General features: G+C 30.3%; 1 protein-coding gene and 2 pseudogenes across 1 annotated transcript; all 3 read left to right on the top strand.

Annotated features, from left to right (window-relative positions):
• Window positions 1–811: 811 nt before the first annotated feature.
• LOC130979710 (protein NUCLEAR FUSION DEFECTIVE 4-like) lies at window positions 812–3,031 on the top strand. Its single transcript, XM_057903236.1, is given in 3 exon segments — window positions 812–1,777; window positions 1,780–1,806; window positions 1,809–3,031. Coding segments are annotated over 3 exon segments (1,770 nt in total). The 5' UTR covers window positions 812–1,083; the 3' UTR covers window positions 2,858–3,031.
• A 664-nt stretch (window positions 3,032–3,695) lies between these two features.
• On the top strand, window positions 3,696–6,829 carry LOC130981583 (microtubule-destabilizing protein 60-like; annotated as a pseudogene).
• An 8,035-nt stretch (window positions 6,830–14,864) lies between these two features.
• LOC130979737 (uncharacterized oxidoreductase At4g09670-like) lies at window positions 14,865–17,885 on the top strand (annotated as a pseudogene).
• Window positions 17,886–23,071: the final 5,186 nt, after the last annotated feature.

Genomic DNA, 23,071 nt, shown 5'->3' with positions numbered 1-23,071 from the left:
TCAACAGGGCCACCCAACCATATATAGTTTGTTATCAACTACACCACTGTTTCTTAGAACAATTTTATCCAGACAAAGTGCATGAAAATTAAAAAATGGCATTTCCCTAATACAGTTGGTCTTAATTAATTGATGAGTTATCTTATTTCAAAATTTAGTTAAGGATTCAAATTTTAACATTTTGTATAGAAGTTTTTTTTAGATATATGTCTATTCGAAAAGTTTTCATTGCAAAAAATGTTTTAGTAGAGGTAGATAGAATAGAGAATAAAATATATAAAATAGACTATAAGATATGGTTGGTTTATGTTTTTTTATGTTATTATTTGATGGCATTAAATTTGTTTTTAATTATACCACTATGTTTCATGGAGAAATAACTATTATCAGTTCTTTTTTATTTTGAGAATTTTTGGTAGATAGTATATATTATATGTCATAAAGTATCTTCCTAGGAATAAGCTAAGCTTTGTTTTTATTCATTAAAAAAAACCTTGTAATAGAGAACACCTTTTAGCTCGCTTAAAGGGATTGGAACGGAAAAAAAAAATAAGAAAATAAAACGAAGACAGACTGGTAAAATATTATATTATAAAGCATGTATATAATATGATAATATCAAAATTAAGAAGTACTTAAGATATTAAGAATATACAGATATACTAAGAGAAATAGAAAAAAAAAAAAAAAAGATAAGTTAGCACATACATTGTGACTTTTTCTTTGATATGGAGGGGACAAGATTTAACTTAAAGTCTTACTACACAATATTGGTAAAAGGTTTCTACATCAGCAACATGATCAATCACTCATTAATTAAGATGATAATTGAAGTAATAAGGGAAAGAAAATTCTGGGGTAGCAGCATACTTTAGATGTTGCACCTTTTCTTCAAACAAATTAAAATTACACATAAATACAGATGCAAACTATCACTCACTCTCTTTGTTCCCACCACAAAAACTAAAAGCCTAAAAGCACACACTATATAGTACTATACCCTTCACAGCTTTAGTTATTAGTACTATACCCTTCACAATTACAAAGAAAAAAGCACCTAAGATCAGAGAAGAGAAAAGAAAGATGATGTTGTCAGGTGAAAATGGTGGTGCAAGAAGCAAAGATTTTGCAGTCCAAGTGTTCACAGGAAGATGGTTCATGGTTTTCTCATCATTCATGATCATGTCGGTTTCAGGAGCAAGCTACATGTTCAGCCTCTACTCCAGAGAAATCAAATCATCATTGGGATATGACCAATCTACTCTCAATCTCTTAAGCTTTTTCAAGGACTTAGGCTCCAACATAGGCATTCTCTCTGGCCTAATCAATGAAATCACACCTCCTTATGTTGTCTTAACAATTGGTGGTGTCCTCAATTTCTTTGGCTACTTCATTGTATGGCTTGCTGTCAGCAAAAAGATTGCAAAGCCACAAGTTTGGACCATGTGTTTGTACATTTTCATTGGAGCGAATTCACATTGTTCAACAAACACTGGTGCACTTGTCACAAGTGTTAAGAATTTCCCTGGTGTTAGAGGTATTGTTATAGGCCTTCTAAGTGGCTACCTTGGTTTGAGTGCTGCAATTATCACTCAATTGTACTATGCTTTCTATGGAAGTGACACAAAATCTCTTCTTTTACTCATGGCATGGCTACCAACTGCTACAGCTTTTCTTTTTCTACCATTCATTAGGCACCATAAGGGTATTCAACAGAAGAATGATTCCAAGGCTTTCTATAACTTCCTTTACATGTCACTAGTCCTTGCAGTGTTCCTCTGATTGTAATCATAGTTGAAAATGTTTCTCTTTCACTCAGAGTGAATATTATGCTACCACCACTGTGATGCTTCTCTTGCTTGTTTTTCTTCCACTTGGTGTTGTTGTTCAGGAAGAACACAGAATTTGGAAGGCCAAAAAACACCAACAACAATTGAATTGTGAAGATCTTCCAAATCCAAAGCCTTTGAATATCATAACTACAGAGAAGCCTAAAGAAGTGACCAAGCCTGCACAACCATCATCATCAGGGTCTTGTTGGAAAGACATGTTCAAGGCACCAAACAGAGGTGAAGATCATACAATACTTCAAGCAATTTTCAATCTTGACATGCTGATTTTGTTCTTTGCTACTATATGTGGTCTAGGTGGCAACCTCACAGTTGTGAATAACTTGAGTCAAATTGGAACATCATTAGGATATTCCCCACATAGCATAACAACATTTGTTTCCCTTATGGCAATTTGGATCTACCTAGGTAAAATTGTGCAAGGTGTGGTCTCAGAATTTGTCATAACAAAATTCAAGATCCCTAGGCCTTTCATGTTAACATCAATACTTTTGTTGTCTTGTGTTGGTCACCTCTTAATTGCATTTAATGTCCCAAATGGTCTCTATGTAGCATCTATTGTTATTGGGTTCTGCTTTGGTGCAAATTGGCCAATACTTTTCTCAATAATTTCTGAACTTTTTGGACTTAAATATTACTCAACATTGTATAATGTTGGGTCAATAGCAAGTCCAATTGGGTCATATTTGCTTAGTGTGAGGGTTGCTGGGCACTTTTATGACAAAGAAGGTCTAAGGCAAATGGCAGCAATGGGACTAAAGAGAAATCCAAATGAAGAGTTGAATTGCAATGGTGCTGAATGTTACAAGTTAGCATTCATTATAATCACTGCTGTGTGTTTATTTGGAGCACTTGTGTCACTGATTTTGGTGTATAGGACTAGGGAGTTATACAAAGGTGACTTATACAAGAAGTTTAGAGAAGAAGATTCATCTACTATCAATACTGCTGAAACTGAAATGCCCATGTCTCAAAACAAGATTGTTGTAGAACCTGCTGCAAATTGAGGATGGATCTGTGATCTTTGGTAAGAATATTGAATAAAATGAATTTCAGATTGATAGCTATAAGCTATTCTAGGATATATATGTTCATGTTTCTATAATGTTACAAGTCTTTGATTTCATCTAAGCAAATTATTTTATATGATTGGAATGATTGGAAGTTCTTGTAAGCTGTAATGTTACAAGTCTATGATTTCATCTAAGTAAATTTTACATACTAGTTTGTAACATATATAATTTCTATATGATTTTTGTATTTAGTGTATGTTTGTTAAAAGAAAAATGTTAGGACTAATATTTTTTATTAATGTTAGCTAATATTTTAAGTTAATACTTTATTTTTACACTATTAATATTTAAGATTTAGTATAAAAATATTTTTGTTGGTAAAAAATAATAAATTTTGTTAATCATATAGTATTTGCTCGACCAAATTTTTCTTTTACATTTTCTTTTTGTAAAGTTACGTCAATCAACAACTCAATAAATTTCAGCGTGTCCATTAAACGCATTTTTTTATGTTATAAATTGTAATGATGCTACGTGTACAAAAAATATTAACTACTTATATTTTTTTTGGTGTTTAAACAAGGAAAAGAAACAAAGCAAAAACTATCATAAATCCGAGCGGATGATTTGTTGGAGATCAACACAAGGCTCAGATCAAATAACATGATTAGAGTTACTCTTGGCACCATATTTAGCCATCCAATCCGCAGCTCTATTTGCTTCTCGGGATACCCATTCAACGTGAACAAGCCAAGGACGAGATAAAAGCTCCTGAATCTTGTGAACCAAATCTGTTACTTCAGATGAATACCCACTTGTAAGCTCATGCATAATGGACAGAATGTCAAGGCAATCCATTTCACATATAATATCCCTCAAACCGCAATCCCAAGCTAAAACCAGCCCCCTCCAAGCATCAAATAATTCACATCTGATTATAGACCAAAGAGAAATGCTTCCAGAGCAGCCCGAGATCCAATCTCCATTAGAATCTCTAATAATACATCCAAATCCTGCTAAATTTAAATCCATATATAAGCTTGTATCACAATTAACTTTAAAATTATTGCCTACCGATGGTTCCGAACACAGGCAATTTCGGAGAGACCTAAAACTATCAACTACTTATATAAAATATATATTAAAATTAGCTAAATTATATATATTTATATACAATATGATAATTAATTTTTAGTATATTGATAATATTTTAGTATTAATTATTTCCACAAAAATTTTTCAAAAGTTTGACTTTTTTTTTATATTGAAACGGGATGATCATATGACTTATTCAATGAAAGTATGAAACTTTAACAGTTCGATTCATTCTTCTGGCCCACCTCTTTCTCTTTTTTTCAAGAAAACATTTCTTTCTCGTCATAAATACCAATAATCAAGTGTTTTGTATGTTTGGACATCTTAAACTAAGTTACTATTGTCTATTGGTATCATTGAGAAGAGAAAAACAGGATGGGCCTCGTAAGCCCAACATCAAGTAGAGATTAATCGATGAAAAATCTTATACCAAACCAGGTTATATCCATGATTATGGAATATTGGAATGCTTATATTTTATACACAGGTTTAGACTTTAGAGTAGTAGAGTGTAAAATCCTCTATTATCACAAATATAAAATTACTATATTAGGCATATGAGACAATTACCAATGATATTTTATTCTTAAACTGTCGAGTCACATGAAAGTACACAATTCAAGATTTCAATGTCAATAGCGGTGACATGATAAGGAAAAATTTGGGAACAGAGAAAACAAAAATATAGAATATATCTATAAACCATAAAAACCTCGTGGAGTCTATGCTGATATGGCATTTTCTCATTTTTTTGATTTTTTTAAAATAAATATTTAGAAAGCAGCTGATTAGTCAAAGAGAGTTGGTAAAATCTTAATTTGCACTCTACTTTCACATCACTCTCAGTTCCAATCTTGTGTTTCTCTTCACTTCACAAACCACTCCAGCCAAGGGTTTCCGATCAAAGAATCAAGAACCCTCCAAATATTCCGAGAATGTCAACCCTAACAGTAATACCACTCCATTTTCCAAACCCTTATCCAATCTTTGTGGTTCTTCTTCTTCTCCTTCTCCTTCACCTGTTGTGAAGAAATCGTGTTCCAAGTCACAGAAGAAGCCACAATCCTCGGCAGCAAAGGAGGGTGTTGTGAATTCCGTGAATTCCGTTCAGAAGAACAAGATCAGGCAGAGGAAGTTCGTTGTTGCAAAGAAGAATAAGAACAAGAAGTTCGAAGGGAGTGGTGGTGATGGTGATCAGGGTTCAAACTCAACGCTGTCGTTTTGTAAGTGCAAAGAGAGCAACAAGAACAACAAGTGTCTGTGTGTGGCTTACCAGAATCTCAGGAAGTCACAGGAAGAGTTCTTCAAGAACAAGCAAGCACAAGAACAAGAGCAAGATCAAGAAGATGGAGCTGCTGAGATTGAGAGAGTGATCATTGAAGAAGAACAACGACAACAACAAGAAGCCATAGGAGAGTGTTCCTGAAGCTGGGCCTGGCAAGGTGATGCATTTGGTCAAGGCATTTGAGAAGCTTCTGACTGTTTCCACCACTGGAAAGAAAGATCAGGATCAGGATCAGGATCAGGATCAAGTAGCCGAGGCGGTGCCGGCAGAAGAACAGGAGCAGCAAGAGAAAGAGGAGAATAAGGTGAAAAGAAAGGTTATGAGATGGGCACTGCCAGGGTTGCCACTTCCTGATGATGCAACTGAAATAACTCAGGAAGTGTCTGGTTGTTCTTCATTTTGCCCGCCACAGGCGATTCTCACATCTGAGAGCCTTGGCTTGGATCCGAAGGCTTCAGTTTCGTGTTCATGGGATAGCAGCCGTGGAAGGTTTGACAATAACTGATAACTACAATTCCAAAATTCTTGTTTGATATATAAATGATATACAGATGTGTGTGCAAAATGATATATATGTATCTATGTTATACTACTTATTTAATAGTAGCATTTATCTGTTTGTGTTGATGTTTGTTATACTTTTTATTCAAACTGCAGTGTATCTAACAGGACTTCTAATGGAGGTAGAAGAAGCAGAAGAAATGTAAGTCTTCTGGATGCTTACCTTTTTTGAGAAAAAAAAATGAAGATTTGATTAAAATGAGGGTTTTCTAAATTTGAATTGAATGGATTTGCTTTTTTCAGAGTTTGGAATCAACTAGCACCTTTGGGGGAAGCAGGTGGAAGAAGAAGCAGCAGCTGAGAGTCACCAGCCAAAAACCATTCAAGCTAAGAACTGAGGTAATGCCTATTCTGATGCAACAAATTGATTGATTGAATCAATTTTCCATTGATTTTTGAATTGGATAATAACATGGATATTGTAATTCAATGCAGGAAAGGGGGAAGGTGAAAGAGGAAGAATTTGTGAAGAAGATAGATGAAATGATGACAGAGGAAGAGAAGCAAAGGATACCAATACCCCAAGGGCTTCCATGGACAACAGATGAACCTGAGGTGCCCATTTTGCTCTCAAAATCTTGTGTTCAGTTCACAACTCATACTTTTTCCATTTCAGTGACATGCTTGCATTTGCTGTATAGACTGTATTGAGTTACTCAACTATCTTCTATGCTAATATTTCAGTGTTTGGTAAAGCCTCCTGTCAAAGAAATCACACAGCCGATTGACCTGCAGCTTCACAGTGATGTGCGGGCAATGGATCGTGCTGAGTTTGATCATCAGGTACCAACTCTTATTTTCATTTTGTTTAATTTTGCTTCATTAAGTGTAATATTGTGTCATGAGCAGCATCATTGTAAATTCTGGATCCATATTTCATAGATTTGTCGCTACTGCAAGCATCTTTCATTTTTAGAAAAATACAAATCGGTAGACAATAGAACACTGTTTGATAAATGTTGAACCATTCATGAATCATGTAGGTTGCAGAAAAATTGAGTCTGTTCTATCTGGATCTCTGGTCGACTACTTCTTGCGGTCTCTCTACTCACCCAGTAGGACTGTAGGTTTCCACCCAATCGGCACCGGCGAAGGGTTCGGGCCGATGGATGGTGACGGTTACGGAGAATACGGGTTCAACACTAACCAGGCTCCTCCTCCGTAGCTATGTGGTCACAAGCGAGGGTTTCGAGGAGTTTCGCCAGATGAGGTACCATACTTTTCATTGTGATCTGGATCTTGGTTGCTCCTCTCCTATTTTGATTCCCTTGCAATCCTATCTTAATTTATCTTCAAATTTTTATTTTTCTCCCTTTTTATTATTTTTTCGGTTCTTTTGAATATAAGAGGTGGTGCTGAAGATGATACCAGAGAACAGTGATTTTCTATTTCATTATGTGAAAAAACTATAAATGCTCATGTGTAATAAGAAGTTTCAATCATGGACAGTAGGTTAATTAAATTAGTCAAGGAGAGTGGGTAATGTACTCCTCTAAGTTGTGTCTCTCTCTTATTTCTCTTTCTTTCACAGCCAAGAATATCTGCCTTCAATGATGACTTCTTATCTCACTGCTTCATCTATCACAGAGAGGAACTTGAGGTCATTTCAGTGCTTCTATTTTTTCTGCTTCTGCTCACTTCTTTTTGTTTTTTTGAATTTTTTTAATTCACTTTTTTTTAGTTTAAAATTGTTTTTATACGGTATTTAAAATTTGGGGACAGAATTGTAGTCTCTATTTGTGGCTTGATTTTTTTTTTTTTGCTTTTGTGACATTGAGAAATGAGAAACTGACATAAATAACAAAGCATTTTTTTTGTTTTAGAATTTTTTTGTAGTCACTGATGAGGTAGTATTTTGGATGTTTTGAGGTATGTATGTATAACTAACAGTATGCAGATGATTTTGATATGAATGGTAGTTTTTTATGTTAGAGTGTCATAGAATGTGGTGATGTGTGATTTGATTAATGTGTAAGTGATTCGTTGACCTACTCTATTTGATTGGTCTATTCTTTATTGAAAATACTGTTGTTTCGTGTAGATGATGAAGTTTTTCTTAGTATCTTAGGTCAGATGTAGGGGTTTCTATAGTATGAACAAGTTTAGTCTATATATATATATATATACATTAGTGTGATACTGGGTTTTGTGTCATGAGATACAACGATGTGATATAAGTGGGTAGTGAAGTTTTATATGGATTGAGGATGTGAGTTGGGTGATCTAATTAGATATAGCCATATAGGAATAATTTGTTATACTGTTGCGGATTGTGTATGATGTTGGTTTTGATTGGATAGTTTTTTCTGTGTCGTGTGTTTCCATGCTCGGTTATGTATTTTAGTGTAAGTGTAGTTTTTTCTCTCCATTCTTGATCGGATTTGAATTCAAAAAGTTCACCCCTTGGTTTTCTCTATAAAAGGATGCTTTATGTTGCACTTCTAATGCATTGAGCTAGTGATCTTTTACATTAATCTGATTTCTTTGCTATAGTGACTTGTTGTATTTGTTTTGTTTTCTTGTTTTTGGGTTTCAATGTCTCTTCCTTATCCATAAATGTTGAAAGCCAAATTACTATAGAATTCCTGAAATGGTCTTTCATTGGATTTCTGCTTTTGGTATTCTTTAGTTAACATTTCAACTATGAAATTCATACTCAAATAATATATTATGTTAAAATTTTTAACATGCTGAAAGTAAATATATTTGTTTCTGTTTTAAGAGCCGAAAAAGGGTTTGGATAGACTTGAGTTGGTTCAAAACTTAAAGGATGCTTCATTTAGTTTATCTTTAAATGTGGTATAAAAGGGAAAGGGTATGGTTTTGAAAAAATGTTTAGGTTGCTGATTTCAAGAACTTAATGCTGATTATAGTTTATTTTTTGCTGCTCCCATTCAAGTAAATTTTTTTAAGCATTTTTCTATGCTCGAGGTTATTGCCGAAGTCATTGTCTTGGATCTTAACTGTTTGGAATTAGTTTGCTTTTATTAGTTTTGCTATTCATGGTGGATAATTCTTAATTGCTTAAATTGAGGAAGTTGGTTTGTTTTTCATAATGGTTATGCTGCACTATCTCATTATTGTTTGTCTTGCAGTTTTGTGATTTTGCTTTATGAATGGTAATATGTTTTAGAGGCATGTACTTATGTTTAGGTGTGGTAGATATCCATGGATCTACTAAGAATGGACATACCAATTTAAATATATATCTACCTGAAAGATCATCTTCATCTACTAAGAATGGACATACCAATTCGAATCTTTAGTATTGATGATAAAAAAATACTACATACTTAACAATACTAGATGATTTTGTTTGTACGTAGTTAGTAGTAGTTGGTTACTTGGTTTTGTTTTTCAATTCTTGATATATAGGAAAAGGATATAGTACAAAAATGAAGTTAGTTTTGTGAATTTTAATTCGAACAAGTGTGTAAAAAAAATAAGTTGTTTCTTGAATTGATAGTGAAGGTTTATTTAAATTGTTTTGCATTGATTCAATTTTATGCAAACTCCCTTTTGTAAACTGTAATCCAAACACACACTAAGCAGATTCTATTTTGGCAGGTAAGCTTCCTTTACCACTTCAAAAAAGTGTGACTTGCTATATGTTAATACCTTTAGTTCTCCTAATGCAGCTTGGTTAGTTTCTTCTTATTCATATGTTTATCTCATATAGATATGTTGACTTTTGGTTAGTTCAAAACAATGCAAATGATGTATGTTTTATGTGATCTTTTGTTCCTTCTTTAAATTAGGCACCTTTCAACTATAATCTTCTGTTTTTTTAACGGTTATTTCTGAAATTTTTTATTATTAAACAATTAGTTGATAATATTATTGTAAATTTAATTAAAGGATTATGTATACTGATATTTTAATGATTTACCTTTGTGAATTTTAATTGTTTTCTTTAAATTAAGAAATTTTCTTTGAAATGTGTGCTAGACTTTTTGATAAGAAATACACGTGTTTTTTAATAGTTCTACGTTCACAAATCTCCAAAGGAGGTGAGATTAGGTTTACAGCAAAAAATACAAGTGTATTTTAAGTAATATTATTTAGATAATAATATACATGCAAGTATTATTTATAGTAATACTATTTTTTTCTTTTATTGATTCCTTTTTATGACACCTAAATGGATGTAATCATTGCATGAAGATGCAGGTTTTTCTGGTTACTTGAGTTGCTTTTAAGGCCATGGCTTCTTCTTGGAGTCCAAAGCATGAGAAGATGCAGAAGAACTTGAGTACAAAGTTAGCTGTGGCAATAAGAAGTGTTCAATGGAGTTATGACATTTTATGTTCACCTTCAACAACCCAAGATGGGTAATCAATTTAAAAACAAAAACTTTTTAGAATACAAAAAACAATGCCACTTTTCTCTCATGATATGAAGTTTCTGTTTTAGTAATTTTGATTCTTTTGAGTCTTGTGTATATGATGATCATTGTGTTCCGTTAGTTTCATGAAGAGGTTGTCTTGTCAGAACTTTGAAACATACAAAAGGCTTTCGTTACGCAGAAAAAGAAACATGTTATTCATACTTCATTTAGTTTACGACTTCATCAGCCTTTAAGAATTAGCATGTAAGTACTTCTGTCTTGGATCCAACTTTCTGCCTGTTTTATGTAATTAAACTTTCAGTGGGTTACACCATTGATGATAGCAAGGCCCCTATATTTGATTTGTTATTATAATCTATTTAATCTTTCTTTATGATGCTATGGTTTTCGAATTTTTCCCTCCCATTTGATCCTATGTCTCCATGTTCCATTATCTTTTCTTTATAATTTGAAGTCGAGGTCATTGTCTCTTGACAATACTGATAAAACATCCATGGGGTCACTGATATTTGGTGCAGTCATATAATATCATTTTTTTTTAATTTGATGAGTATAACTACACAAATGTTGTATAGTTAAATGGATGAAACTTTGGTGGTCTTGTATAAAAATTATATCAATTATTCTCTTTTATTCTTACATTTACTAGTGCATTTATTTTTGTATTACTTTGATATTTATACTCTTTTGGATTCGTCTTTGTGCTTTTTACTCTATTGACAAAAATGATTTCAAGTCTTTAGGAATGGTGATTTTTTGGCAATTTGTTTGGTATAAAGAATGGTTGCGTATGCCTATTTTCAATGTTTGTTAATAGCTCTTATTATATTTTAAACTCAGCTAAACTTCATAATTTCTGGCAAATATTTTGGGGTCAATATAAATTAAGCTGTCAAAAATTTATTAGCAAAATATAAGAAATGGGCTATAGTAACGGAGGAATGTGATTGATCTCTTAGCAAACAATATATCATTGAGTTATTTAAATTCTTTCTAGAACTTGTATGTTATTTTATGGTTGGTACTTTTTAACTTGAGGTTTAGGATACTGTCTCCTATATAAATGAGTATTCTACTAAAGTGCTAATTGGTTTCAAAAAATACTAGGAACATGTTAAAGATTTTGTTACCTGCATCTCAAAGTATCTAAGCCAGATTGTTATTTTAGATAACAATTCCTTGTCTTTTTATTGCAACTAGTGAATGGTAGGTATTCCATGTATTGCCTTTTTTGTAGGACAACCACATGACACACAGGTGCAAAGATCTTTGCTATTTAACATTGAAATTTAAAGTCTTCAAAGCCAAAATATAAAAAACTTCAAATCTCCCATATTAAATTGTGGGTAGTTTTGAAGCACAAATTTTGGCAAGAAGCAAACAAAAATGGTGCAGTATCTGTTGCATTTGGATAAGTCATATAATATTTAGTTGTTATAGTTTTTTTTTATTTATTTATTGTTTCTGGTAGTTGTACTAGTAGTAGATTAATAATATGGAAAATTTAGATGTCCATAAAAGTGACATGGGATTGGTTTTATATCGGTATAAAAAAAGGGTAAAAGTTTTCATTTTTCAAGATAAAATTGATATTGATTTTAACATAGTCTAAATAACAAATTAATTAATAAGTATTTTTTAGAATATTTGTTAAGAGCCCATTTGGGAAACGGCAAAAGTTATTTTTTTTTACTTTTGAATTATGAAAAGTCACAATACAGGTGTTTGGCACTATTTGAAAAAAAGCTTTTAACTTTTCGAAAAGTTAATCCATAACTTTTTGAAGAAGTAGAAATATACTTCTTCTTCTTTTCGATAAGTCATTCATTCTCATCAAAAAATTGCTTTATTGCTTTAAAAAATATACTTTCATTCTTGGCTCTGTAAAAATATTTCCTGTTTCTGATGAAAATACTGTCTCAATGTTGGAAGTATTCGCCCTCCACCACCTTTTTTATGTAATGATTCATCTGTTGAAACTATTGACCTTCCAATACTATTTTAAAATAATGTTCCATCTGAATCACCTACTTCATATATTTCTTTCAATTATTTTTTTTTATCATTTTACCACTCTATTTTATTATTAAATTTGTATTTAATATTGTGTGTGATATGAAATCGTAGTTTTAATTTTATTTTTATATAGCTTGCTATTATTTTTATAATTAGTTATAACAAGTTCTTGAGTTATTTATTCAAACGCTACAACTTTAAAATAAGTACTTTTATAATTAAAAATTCAAATACAAAATAACTTATTTATAAGTTGTTATTAATAAAAGTCCTTATACGTTATAACTTATTTATAAGTTGTTATTAATAAAAGTCCTTATACGTTAAGCTCTTTTTTCAAAAGAACTTATTTAAGTTGTTTACTCAAACTTAGCCTAAGTAGATAATAATAGTAACTTTTGAGTCACCAATAAACAAGTGCTTCTTTAACAAATTTAACAAGCGCATTTGTTAATCAAATTCTTGAAAACATATTTATCCTTTGCTCAAATAGAGTCCACACATCCATGCTTACAAAGAACATATTAGTGTTAATAACAGTTCCTTAAGACTTAGATTTATTATCTTTGAGTGAGCTAGATATTCACATTTTGATTCCCCGTCAAAAATTTAATTTTTTTCTTCCCTTTTTTGAGTTGTGCCATCAAAGATTCGATTAAACTGAATTAAACTGGAGAATGATGCTAGCTGTAACACTTATTATTGTTTTTTTTTTTGGTAATTAAAATAAAGTCTAAAAGTCCAGCTGAAGATTAAATATCAAAGATAAATCGGACTCTGGAGGCCTCTCTACAATCATCATCTAACATATATTTGATTTCTTTAAGATAATTATCTATGAAATAGAAACCTAACTCTCTAGTGACACTTCTTTTGGCTAACCAGCACACACATTTTTCTCTCTGTAAGTGTGCTTAAAAATTAAAATCCAGTCTCTTTTCATCATTAGACTAACACTTCTAAGTGTACACTTATGTACAAGTATGTATAGACTTTTAAGATGAGAATTTGGACCATTTAAAAAAAAGTTTAATGGACAAAACAAGCTAACGAATTTAGTTTTTATTTTTTTTGTCTAAATAGATAATTTTTTATTTAAAAAAAATTATATTATGGACTAAAAATCTAAAATATTAATTTTCGAACAAATTTTTTGTCTTTAATAGATAATGTTAGAATTTGAGTTATTTTTTTTATTAGAAGTAAAGATATTTGAATTAGATTGGTAAGAAAAAAATTGTTAAAAAATTAATAAAAATAGGAAAAAAAAATAAAAAAACAACTAAATGGGTTTGTCCATTTATTTCGCAGCCAAGTACCTTAAAGAACTCTAAAAGTGCCAATCCCAATGGACCCAACCCATTTTAACAGTTCTAATTAGAATTTCGTAATGTCATGGTCAAGTAATGTAAACGAATTCAGTATTAGTGTTTTAAAAAAGAAAAAATGAATAGAAATATAATTTTAATTAACAAAAGAAAATGTAATTTTAAATCTTAAGTGTAATTTAGTTTACTTTTATGAACAAAAAATATTATTCTATAATACATCTATTTTTTTATTTTGTGCTTAATATATATTTAGATTAACATTAAAAATCTTTGTATAATAGAATATTTTATTAATATGAAAAGAACTCAAATTTTAAAATTATACCTATCTACGATATTTTGATATAATAAAAAGTTAAAAATATTATTCAAAATAAATAATTTTTTGTGGTAAAAATAAATTCGGTAGCCCGTGCATTTGCACGGGTCAAATGCTAGTATATAGAAAGGTCTTGTGAGGACAAGTGGCCAACCATAATTAGAAAGAAAACACGTATGGTCCTATATGATCGGTTAAGAGCTTAAGGCATCAATTTACAACAATGGCCTTGAGTTAAGAATTAGCTTCTCAAATTCAGGATCAAATCATGCCTCAATAGTCAATAGTAATTGTCATATTGAGGGGGTATGAGTCATAATGAGTATCTATCTATCTTATTGTCTTTTCCTTTATTTGTATATTCCGGAAAGGCACCTTGTCTTATTTCAATTTGAGGAGAAATTAAAGTATCTTATACGTTATTATTATGCCTACTCACCAGCAAATATAATTTGCATCTTTAAACTTTTGTACGTTAGAACTAAAAAGCAGTTCATTTGGTATACCAATTAACAACAGTCCTTTTCTACGGCTCTCAATAATCCAAACTCACTTTTAGTTCATTTCTCACAATTATTGGATTACAACATACACTTGTTTTTCACATTATTAAAAACAAAAATATTATTTATACATAAAAATCAGTTTTAAAATCAGTCATCAATATATTTATGATAAAAATTCAAGTGCAGTTAACTTTATGTAAAGTTAATAACTGAGATTCGTTAGATAAAAATTTAATCAAATTATTTAAATTATTTAACAGCTCTCAGTTATCAACTTCACGTAAAATTAATTGTACCTGAATTTTCACCTATATTTATATATAAATACATGTGTGATTTAATATATTTTTAACATATATTTATATTTTATTATATATTTTATACTGATAATTAATTTTAGTCACTAATTTTAATATATATATAATATAACTTTATTAAAAATATTAATAATAATTAATTAATAATTACAAATCATAAAATATGCAAATTCTTTAACATTGCTGTAATATTTATTCCATTAACTTGTTCACAAAGAGGGCCATCAACCACGTTATCAAGCAAAGCAACCCCACTAGTACAAAAAGAAGCCTAAAAGGCTAGAAACCTAAAACTAACACTACTACTCCTCCAAATCCAACCATGGCAGAAGAAGCACCACCAATACGATTTGGGATACTTGGGTGTGCTGAGGTTGCAAGGAAGGTGTCAAGGGCCATAACCCTCTCCCCCAACGCCACCCTCTACGCCGTCGGAAGCCGCTCTCTCGACAAGGCCACCAAGTTCGCTGCCTCCAACGGCTTCCCATCCCATGCTAAGGTCTTAACTCTTAATATGTCTACATATATATTCACATCAAAACAACTTATATAAGTTTAAATTTCATTAATTTTGTAATAATAATTAATAAATATTAAATAAGATAAATTTTGATTATTTTTTATTAAATTTTTTTTGTTATTAAATATTTTCGTTAACTCTATGTTATAAACTATATATAGTAACAAAATCATTAAATGTACCAAAATTTCAATATAACACATATATTAATTTAGAATTTGTTTGAGATGATTATAATTAATTTTTGAAACATATTGTGGCATAAAGGTTTATGGTTCATACGAAGGTGTTATAGAAGACCCTGAAGTTGATGCTGTGTACGTGCCACTTCCAACAAGCTTGCACGTGCAGTGGGCTGTGCTTGCTGCTCAGAAGAAGAAGCACTTGCTGCTTGAGAAGCCTGTGGCTCTCAACGTTCACGATCTTCACAAGATTTTGGAGGCGTGTGAATCCAACGGTTTGCAATACATGGATGCTACCATGTGGATGCACCACCCTAGGACCACTCAAATGTTTCACTTCCTCTCGGATCCTCAACAGTTCGGTCGCCTTCAATCGGTATATATTCATTATTAATTTCATGCGGATATATATATATTAGGGGTGTAATTGGCTCGGTTCGGTTCGGTTTTGGACCGAAAACCAACCGAACCGACCTGATCGGTTCTTCAAAGAGATCAACCGTTCGGTTAGCTGTAGTTTGAGCAATCGAATCGAACCGAATCGAACCAACAGCGGTTTGGTTCGATCGGTTTTTTCGATTTTTTATACCTACTTATCTGAATTTAAAATGCCATAAAATAAAATTTAAAACCTTCAATAAACTAGAAAAACAAGAATTTATCACATCCAAATCCAATACAAATTCAACTTAATTAAACATAAAACAAAGACAATTAAAAATGTCTAGCAAAACAACAAGGTTAAAGGGTAAATGTGTAAAAACAAGGTTTCTTAACTAATATTTCGGTTCGGTTCGGTTCGGTTCGGTTTTTACTGAGCCAACCGAAAACCGAACCGAACTGATCGGTTTAATTCAAAAAAAAACCAAAAAAACCGATTTTTTCAGTTTTTCTTTCGGTTGTTGTAAATTTCGGTTCGGTTTTGCGGTAAAATTCGGTCCGGTTCGATAACTTACACCCCTAATATATATACACAAAATATATTATTTTTTAATTTTTTTAACTTCTAACTTTTTAAGTTTACAATTCTACTAAGCTACCAACAAAAATTCTACCAACTTTTGTCAACTCTTGTTTATGGGTTGTATTTAATAGAAGTGTCTGTGAATGTGTCTAATAAAAAAATTTTTTTATTATTGTGTTTAATAGAAGTATTTTTATGGATATATCTCCTCGGTGTGTTTCTTTATACATGTGTTTAAAATATAATAATTAATTATTATTAATAATAAATTGGGAGATAATATATTAGTGTCCTATATTTTTCCTTAAATTTATATAAGAGAAGTGCTAGAAAGCCATAAAATACTGGTCAGTACTTAACCATCAAAAGAAAATTGAATAATTCTATTTTATTAGATGTAATTTCACACTATTAAAAATATTATTGATGGCTAAAAATTACAAAATCTGCTGGTTTCTTAGACTTTTTCTTTATATAAAAATAGAAATTCAAGTACAGTTAATTTTATATAAAATTAATAATTAAGAATCGATAATTTAATTAAATCTATCAAATTATTTAACATTCTCAATTATAAATTTCATATAAAATTGACTCCACCAAAAGATTAGGCATATTTCCTCGTTTTTTAAACTTTACCAATTATACAATTTTTGTCATCATTTGTTTGTAACACGTCAACTAAACAGGTACATGCAACTTCTACCTATACAGTTAGTCCTTATTTTCTAGAGAACGATATTCGTGTGAAGCCAGACCTTGATGCTCTTGGAGCACTTGGTGACACTGGTTGGTATTGTGTGAGAGCAATTTTATGGGCTTCAAATTATGAGTTACCTAAATCAGCAACAGCATTGCACAAACCCACATACAATGATGCTGGTGTCATTCTAGCTTGTGCTGCTTCTTTATCTTGGGAAGATGACAAAGTAGCAACATTCTATTGTTCCTTTTTTACGAATGTGTCTATGGATATTATTGTAATGGGGACAAAAGGGTCATTGCGCGTTCATGATTATATTATCCCTAATCAAGAGAAAGAGGCCAGGTTTTGAACAAGCTCAAACTCTAATTGGCTGGAACTTTCTTTAGGTTGGGCTCCAAATCCAAGTGATCATGTAGTTTACAATGATCTCCCTCAAGAGGTACATATGGTGAAGGAATTTGCACGCTTGGTAGGGGCAATTAAGTACAATAACTCAAAACCGGAGGACACGTGGCCAATAATTAGTAGGAAAACACAATTGGTCATAGATGCTGTGAAGACTTCAATTGACAATGGCCTTGAGCCTGTGGAAATTAAGGGTTAACTTTAGTTAATTTATTTGATTGAAGGGGAGGTGTCGTATATTAGATAAGTTAATTAATGTCTAAATAATTATGTTGTTAACTTTTCAATTTTATCAGGGGTTTTGTTCTTAGCCGTCTGGCACTATATTCAGCTACGTGGCAATATCATCACAGTTATGTTGTTGACCTTTCTATGTCAAAATAATGATGTTGAGGAGTTGTTTTGGTTTTTTGTTCTTCCTGTAAAAAGAATTTCTAGCTATTATGGAATAATGATCATAGATAATATATATGAAAAATCTTGCATGAGTGAATTTTTTCAGTTAATTTTAAATTTGAGATTGAATCGAAATAGTCGGTGAATATATTTTATATTTATGAGAGAAAATATTTGTTTTGAGACGTACTTGAAACAAATTATAAGATATTTTGAGCTTAAGAATAAGATGTCAAAACTCAAAAGTGATTGTGAATTCGTGGGGATGGTAAAATGGGTTAAATCTGTTGGATTGATTCACCAAATTTGTTAAAAAGGGTAGGTCGGGTTAGAATTTGGAGTCCGTCAAATTAAAAAAAATCGTCAAATACGTACTGCTAAGTTGGCGAGTTTTAACGGAGTGGGGCGGGTCGGGCCGAATATTTTTTTGTATTAAATAAAAGAGTGATTATTATTATAAAATTAATAATTATATGATTTTTAAACATTTTTTATTTTATTTTTTTTAGTTATTAATTTTATTTATTTTATTTTACAATTTCATATATAGACTTAAATTATGAGACTTATTTTTTAAAATAAAGATGATTCTATTAATAAATATTATTTTGAATAATTTTATTAAATTTTAAAATAAAAAATAATAAAAAAATTATATTATAATTTGATTATTTTTTATTTATATTTAATTTTTTAATTATTATTTTTTTTAGTTAATTTTAATATATTTTAGTTTTTTTTTTTAAAAACTCAAGTGAGTTCGCCTGCCGACCTACTAATCTGCCTTAAAGTAGAGTAGACTGGCCTATCCCATTTATGATGCAGTCCTAAATGGAATGGGATGAATTGGGACGGACCCGCCGCTTTGCCACTCGTAACTGTGAAGGTATTGAACGTGCTTTCATGTTAGTTCTGAATGATGGTGGAAATATTTACGAAAGACTTTTTGATATTTAAAAAATTTATAAAAATAAAAAAATAAAAAATTTTTAATTTGACAGGATATTTATAGAAAAATTATGATTTTTATAATTGGATATTTTGGACTAGAGGTGGTAAAATGGGTCGAATCCGTCGAGCCGATCCGCTTAGACCCACCTCGTCGGACCGAAAATTTTTATTTTTCTTTTTTCTTATAAAATAAAAGAGTGATACTATTATAAAATTAATAATTATAGAATTTTCAAACACTTTTTTTATTTTTATTTTTATTCTTCTTTTAATTATTAATTTTATTTTTTTTTTACAATTTCGTATATTTATTCAAATTATGTGACTTATTTTTTAAAATAAAGATGGTTCTATTGACAAATATTATTTTGAATAATTTTATTAAAGTTAAAAATTAAAAAAAATAATAAAAAATTATATTATAATTTGACCATTTTTTATTTGTATTTGATTTTTTAATTATTATTTGTTAGTTAATTTTAATAAATTTTATTTACAAAAAAAGTTAAACGGGCTAGCCCGCCTACCTGCTAATTCACCATAAAATAGAATAGACTAACATTTTAAATCCTTTTTAGTTGATAGGGCTCATCTTATTTATGAAATAGGCCTAAACAGGATGAGACGGGTTGCGGAGGGAATTAGCCCGCTTTGCCATCCCAATTTTGGGACATAGTTATTGGTTTGGGACAAATCCATATTTGATGGATTAATTTTTTTTGGATTATTATTATTATTATTATTATTATTATTATTATTATTATTATTATTATTATTATTAAATAGGTTAAAGGTAATTATTAGCGAAATTGGGTAAAATGTTCTTTAGTTATTATTATTATTTTTACTAATATAAAATGGGTTGGAGGTAAATAGGATATCTTTTCGAACAATGTTTACCTATTATTAGTATTATTATTGTTATTATTAAAAAGTATTTAGTTAACTAGTATTATTACTGTTATTAAGGCATTGTTATTGTTATTTTAGTTAATTATTATTATTGGTGTTCTTTGTTATTATTATTAGGAAAACAAAATCTTTAAGGCATATCATTTTTCTTCAAAGGACTATTAGATTGTTAGTCTAGTTCTAGTTAGGATAGCTGAAGAAGTTAGGTCACAAGTTCCACCCCATAAGTATTAGAAGTGTTCACACACGAGAATAAATATTAAAAAAAAATCTTTTGAGTTGTTAAATCAAAAGGCTTTCTATTTTTTGTAGATCTGTTTTTTATTTTTCATGATGTTTTTTAGTCAGATAGGTTAAAGATTAATTTATTGCAGATTAAAATTTTATTTAAAAATTTACATTAAACAATAAATTACTGTATAAATAAGACAATAAAATGAAAACACTACCTTTTATCTCAGCCTATTACAATTACAACAAAACACAAAATTCAGAAATATGCAACAAAATCATTATTATCAATGGTCTTTTATTCTTAAGAGTGTAGAGTCACATGAAAGCACACAATTCAAGATTTCAATGTCAATAGCGGTGACAAGATAAAAGAAAATTTGGGAACACAAAATATAGAAAGGTCTTGCGAGGATAAGTGGCTAACCATAATTAGAAGGAAAACACATGTGGTCAGATAGCTTAAAGCTTCAATTTACAACAATGGCCTTAAGATTTACCTGCCCAAATTCAGGATCAAATCATGCCTCAATAGCCAATAGTAATTGTCATATTCAGCGGGTATCAGTATCACTCATAATGAGTCAGTATCTTCTTGTCTTTTCCCTTTATTATTATTCCAGAAAGGCACCTTATCTTATTTCAATTTGAGGAAAAATTAAAGTATATCATATACATTATTATTATGCCTACCCACCAGCAAATATGATTTGCATCTTTAGACTTTTGTACGTTAGAATCAAAAAGAAATTTATTTAAGTTGGTCTAGTAATCCAAACTCGCTTTTAATTCATGGTTCACATACAAGTCACAACTAATTTGTAATCTCATTTTCTTCATGTTAGGTCTGTTGTGAATTGTGATGAAGGAGGAAGAGATAGATTGTATTGAAATTCTTTTTCTATTTTTGGGGGATGACATTATTACATAGTTTAGCTTATCAAAAACATCTGGTTATTGAACACATCATATATGCATGAGCATGACAAACCCAAATATAAATAATTTATCAAGACAAATTGATCTTAATTATAAGACATTTTAGAGATAATACTCAATTTGGTCCCTGAACTTACACGCGAGACTCAATTTAGTCCCTGAGGTTTCAATTGTCTTTATTTAGTCCCCAGAGTTTATAAACGTGTCTCATATTAGTCCCTGGCAACATTTTTAGTATAAAAACATTAATAGAGCGCTGTTGTAGACTATCACATGTCCCGTTAAAACTTGTAAAATGATGCAATTTTGGTTTTGACATTTAAGTAGCTCAAAAACAGCATCGTATTACTTATTTTGTTAGGTAAAATTTTAATAAACACTATTTAGGATGTTGTTTTTGGGTTATTTGAGTGCCAAAACGAAATCGACATTATTTTACAAAGTTTAGCGTGGCATCCGGCTGTCACAACAGTGTTCTGTTAACATTTGTACGTTGAAAATTGTTTCAAGGACTAACATGAGTTATGTTCACAAAGTTTAGGGACTAAATAGAGACAATTAAAACTTCAGGGACTAAATTGAATCTCGCGTGTAAGTTCAGGGACCAAATTGAGTATTATCTCGACATTTTATATGAAAGGTTTTTATCACTCACAAGTCACAACAAGAGAAACGGAAGTTAAAATAAAAGTGGTGATGGCAAATCCGCCGGCTACTTTGTCCGTTTTTTCAGTAGTGAGTACTGAGTAGTAACTTATCGACATACACAATCACTACTGCTTAATATAGGTAATTAATATTAGGTATACAAAAACTCAAAGTTACTTTATATTTAACTTAGTATTTATAATTTTATATTTTTAATATTTATAGTTATATACTTATTACATTTGATATTATTAAATTATTTTAGTAATAGTTAAAAATATGAAATAAGATAACTAATAATTAAAAAATATATAATAGGTAATATTTTTAAGTTACTTTGAATTAATATTCTATTATTTTAAACATTTTTTAATATGTATAAAATGATATTAATTAATTATGGTAACAAATATTTGATAATTATATAGTTAAATCCACAAACAGTTAGGGGTGTCCATGGATCGGATCTGATCCGTATATCCGCGGTGTTTATTTGAATCCGATCCGAAAATTGCAGATATGGATCCGATCCGAAAATTGCGGATATGGATCCGATCCGCAAGGCTTTCGGATCGGATCGGATCCGCATACTAATCGGATCGGATTGTGGATTTTGTGTTGGTATCCGCATATCCGCGTATCCGCAAAATTAAAGAAATAAATAAATAAATATTCTTTTTATGTTTTATTTCAATTAATAATTATCATATATATTATATTATTTTAATTTATTATTTAAGAAAAGTATGTTTAATATTATTTTAAGAGTAAACATATTTAAAAGAATAGAAAAAATGAATTTTATTGATATTTTTTTAATAAAAATAAGCCTTTAAAAATATTTTTGTGTTTTCGGATATATCCGATATCCGATATCCGATATCCGATATCCGATCCGCAAATGTGCGAATCGAATCGGATCGGATCCAACCTTAAAAGCTGCGGATATTGGATCCGATCCGATCCGATGATTTTAATACAGATCGGATCTAATTTTTGACCATATCCGATCCGATCCGATCCGCGGACACCCTTAGAAACAGTACATTATTTGAAACTAATTAAGTTTGGATACAACATACACTTGTTTTTCACATAAGCATATTGATATATATATTTCTTCTCTCCAATATATAATTGCATGATGCATCTTATTATATATAGATAGTGAAAGTCTTTTTTTTTCATTTTTAAATAATTATACTTTTTAAGACATCTTTTTTATATAATATATATATAAAAAAGCTCAAATACTAATAGAATTCATTATTTTTATCCTCTATTTTTAGTTATTAATTTAATTTTTTTATCTAATAATTTAACCATTTTTTATTTCATATTTTAAATATTATTAATTATTTAAAAAAACAATAAATTTTGATATTTTTTAGATATTTTTGTATATATTATTGTATTGACTAAAGAGAAAGTCTAGGGGGCAGCAATTTTGTTAAAATTTGGCTATCACTTAACCATCAAAAATAAAATAAGTAATTCTGTATCATTGAATGTAATCTCCCACCGTTAAATACACTCGTAATAGTTAATTGATGGCTATATATCACAATTTCTGCTG

Source organism: Arachis stenosperma, chromosome 5 (genome assembly GCF_014773155.1).
Source record: "Arachis stenosperma cultivar V10309 chromosome 5, arast.V10309.gnm1.PFL2, whole genome shotgun sequence".
NCBI lineage: Eukaryota > Viridiplantae > Streptophyta > Magnoliopsida > Fabales > Fabaceae > Arachis > Arachis stenosperma.
This window is presented reverse-complemented; position numbering and strand designations above follow the sequence as displayed.